This window comes from Frankliniella occidentalis, unplaced genomic scaffold (assembly GCF_000697945.3).
Source record: "Frankliniella occidentalis isolate FOCC.00 unplaced genomic scaffold, Focc_3.1 Scaffold11, whole genome shotgun sequence".
In the NCBI taxonomy this organism is placed as follows: domain Eukaryota; kingdom Metazoa; phylum Arthropoda; class Insecta; order Thysanoptera; family Thripidae; genus Frankliniella; species Frankliniella occidentalis.
The window spans coordinates 339,879-342,993 of record NW_026267141.1 but is presented as its reverse complement, the minus strand read 5'-3'; the positions used below and the strand labels follow the sequence as shown (position 1 = coordinate 342,993).

The following is a 3,115-nucleotide window of genomic DNA, read 5'->3' as shown; positions in this document are numbered from 1 at the left end:
GAGAGAGAGAGCATGCGCTTCATTAAGGAGCACCCTTTTTCGATCATTTCGAAAAGAAGGGAAAAAGCTGTAATGATTATCACACAAAGAAGCACTCCCAGGCCGCGCAGCCAAGCGCGCTGCAAATGAGAGGTTATTGATAGCTGCCGAGCGCCTCTAGTGCGCACACTAGCGTGAGCACTAGCGTCACCCAGGGAAGGCCGAGCAGGCGCGTCATTCCATCTCACGGTATGACAGCTGCCGAATGTTTGGCAGCGAGACGACGCACGGGCCATGCGCCGTGCCACGCTCAAGGAACTAAATCTGGCTCGCTGCAATCGCTTTTTTGCTCTCGAACCGGCGGGAGAAGAGAATCAGGACCGTGATGGCGTGATCGTGATGGCTTACTCTCCGAGTCGGTGTCGGAGCTGGCGCTGGAGGGCGCGCGCGAGCCGCAGGAGTCCCCGCTCGAGGCAGCGCTGCCGGTGTAGACGCTCGTGGCCAGCTCTGGAACCAGACACACCAACCATCAGTTAGGAACCAATAAGCGCCATGTGTGTTCATGATTCAATTTTTTTTGCTAACTTTATAACGTGTTCCAATCAAATTTTCTTAGCATATTTTTGTGGGATGGGGGCGAGGTAGGTGTACTTCGCCATAAATTCGAGATTTGATTTTTCCGAAACCTTTTAAATGATGCACACTGATTTTTATAAGTAAGGTACCCCTCTGCAATGGACAAAAATTATGCCCTCACTGGTAAAACAAGGGTTTAATTTTGCACGTCAATTGACGTTTAAGTTCAAGTGTGCATTTTCTAGACACTTTGTGCTGTCTAACTATGTTATACGTCAATTAGTGTTTAAACTTTCGACACTTCCGAAACGTAGAGCAGCTGCACACCGTATAGTTCCCCATTCACAGCCTAGAACTGTGTGTGTCCAAGTGTGCAGAATTTAAAGTTTACAAAACGTCTAAAATTTGCACACCACGCAAGTGTACAACTTGAGTTAAACACCATCTAATGTGAAAAATCACAACTTGCACACGTTTGGTGTGCAAATATTGCACACTTGTTTTACCAGTGCTTTGCCATTTTAGCCACCGCTGCTCCTCACCGCTGCTGCTGCTGTACATGGAGGACTCGGTGGCCGGGCCGGTGGGGTGGCCGGCGGGATGGCCGACGGGGTGGCCGGGGGCGGGGGCGGGGATGGTGGCCACGGCGGCGGCGGCGGCCTTGTCCGGCACCGTCACGTCGAGGCGCACGCCGAAGTCGCCCTTGCCGCGCATGCCCACGAGCCGCGGCGCGCCCAGGCCGAACGAGTAGTTGTCGTAGCCCGAGTGGCGCAGCGCCGTGCGCTTGCGGTGCTCCAGCAGGTAGTCGTACGCCGTGCCCGCCCCGATCAGCACCGCCACGATGAACGAAGCCCCACTGCAACAGAACCGCCACAGGACGAATGTTTAAAGAGTTTTTAAAAGAATTTTTCAGAATTAAAGTTTTCAATCACTTCTACACTGGAAAAAGAAATGTGCTGAGTCGTGCCTTTCCTGGGGCACTAACTAAATTCTTCCAGTGTAATCTTTACAAAAGAAACACAAAAAACAACAACAAAAAACAACAAAAAACAACAACAACAACAACAACAACCGAAATGTAATTACTCTGTCAGCCAAACACCGCTTGGTGTGGAACGATTAATCGCTTAACTGAATACAGGGCGGGGGTGCTCTGGACTTTCCTCTGGTTACACCGCACCGCATTACATGCGTGCGGACAGGTTGCATACTCACACGGGGCCATCTTAAGGCACCGGTAGGTAAGCCCACCCGCAGACGCCCGCGTGGGTTACAGTGTATAACTAGAAGATATAGTCCGGCTGAGAAAGTCGGAAAAAAAGGAAATGATTGGGGTGAAGTATGGAGACCCTTAGATGTAACGATGTGTAAGGTGTGTAGTGCGGTGGCAGCCAGTAGGACGCCCCAGCGTCGAGCTTCGGTGCTGCATTACAAAGGGGCATAAGTCACGCAGCCAGTTTGTCAGTTATGGCGCGTTGCCCCCCCCCCCCCTCCTCGGGGCCCGTCCACCTTGGCCCCTGCTCAATAATGATACGCGAACCATCTGCATCGGAATGAATTGTCACTTTCACTGCTGACCCAGGGCGGCGGCCCTCCCTTCCCCTCGAGACAACGCGTCACAGCGCCACAGCCAGAGTGAGGGCCGCGAGGCTCACCCGCTGGGGCTCGAGCGGGATCGAGGGACAACCTAAGCCCATTGGCGTCCTTTTAGAGTTTTGAAAATGTGGCGCATGCACTTCGCATTATATAGCCCGAGAAAGGGCACTAAAGTCAAATCAATTGAGTTATTTTCTTTTCCTGAATCCATTTTGGAATGTTCACCTAGCACGGCTTTCATGCTGCTTTTCACCTGATCGCAGTGCCCAGGGTGATTTCTCAACCAGAGCCTTCAGAGCGAAAAGGAAATCCGTTAAGAACGCAATCCGGCCGTACACTCTAAATGTCTAAGGACAATTTTTGTAACTAGCACCGGACTTCTGTGTGCATAACTAGCTCAGATACAATATTGTAACTACCAACACACATTTAGTGACTAGCAAGTCACAATATTGTATCTGATTTCAGTTATGCACGCAGAAGTCCGGTGCTAGTTACAAAAATTGTCCTTGACATTTAGAGTGTATAGCCCAAGGACGATGGTCTGACCCATGGACGTTTGCCTCACAGAACACAAAAAATGTATATTATAGAATTGAACTTACACAAGGACCCAGAAGGTAGAGTCTTCCCAGAAGAGGTACTCGGTGGAGGGTGTGCGCACAGAGGTGACCTTGAAGGACCTGGCCTTGGCGGCCCGGGGGTCCACGGCGTTGGCGGTCTCCACGGACAGGTCGATGAGGCGGGATATATCCCGGGCGCCGCAACTCGCCGGCAGGCACAGCCCCATGTTCACCGTCCGCATCTGGAAACACGAGTAAAAGTCAAAACAAGAGCAGCTTCTCTTTAAATTTTCCAGCGATTTTTGTTGTTTTTCACCCAAAATATACAATCTTTCAGAACTTTGAGGAGAAAAGGAGGGAGGGGGCGTTTGTGGAGGTGTTGGAGGTTGTTGGGGCGGACA

The 3,115-nt window shown here is 51.3% G+C and overlaps 1 protein-coding gene across 2 annotated transcripts in view; it reads right to left on the bottom strand.

Annotated features, from left to right (window-relative positions):
• Positions 1 to 111: 111 nt before the first annotated feature.
• LOC127752376 (uncharacterized) overlaps positions 112 to 3,115 on the bottom strand; it is a 52,034-nt gene continuing 49,030 nt past the window's right edge. The window contains exons 3-5 of one of the 2 annotated variants that reach the window (XM_052277655.1): positions 2,757 to 2,956; positions 1,098 to 1,411; positions 131 to 486 (exon numbers count right to left, since the gene is read on the bottom strand). In XM_052277655.1, the coding sequence (XP_052133615.1) occupies positions 290 to 486; positions 1,098 to 1,411; positions 2,757 to 2,956 (711 nt within the window). In that variant the 3' untranslated portion in view covers positions 131 to 289. Of the gene's footprint in view, positions 487 to 1,097; positions 1,412 to 2,756; positions 2,957 to 3,115 lie in introns of both variants that reach the window. The other variant, XM_052277656.1, reaches the window with a different exon arrangement.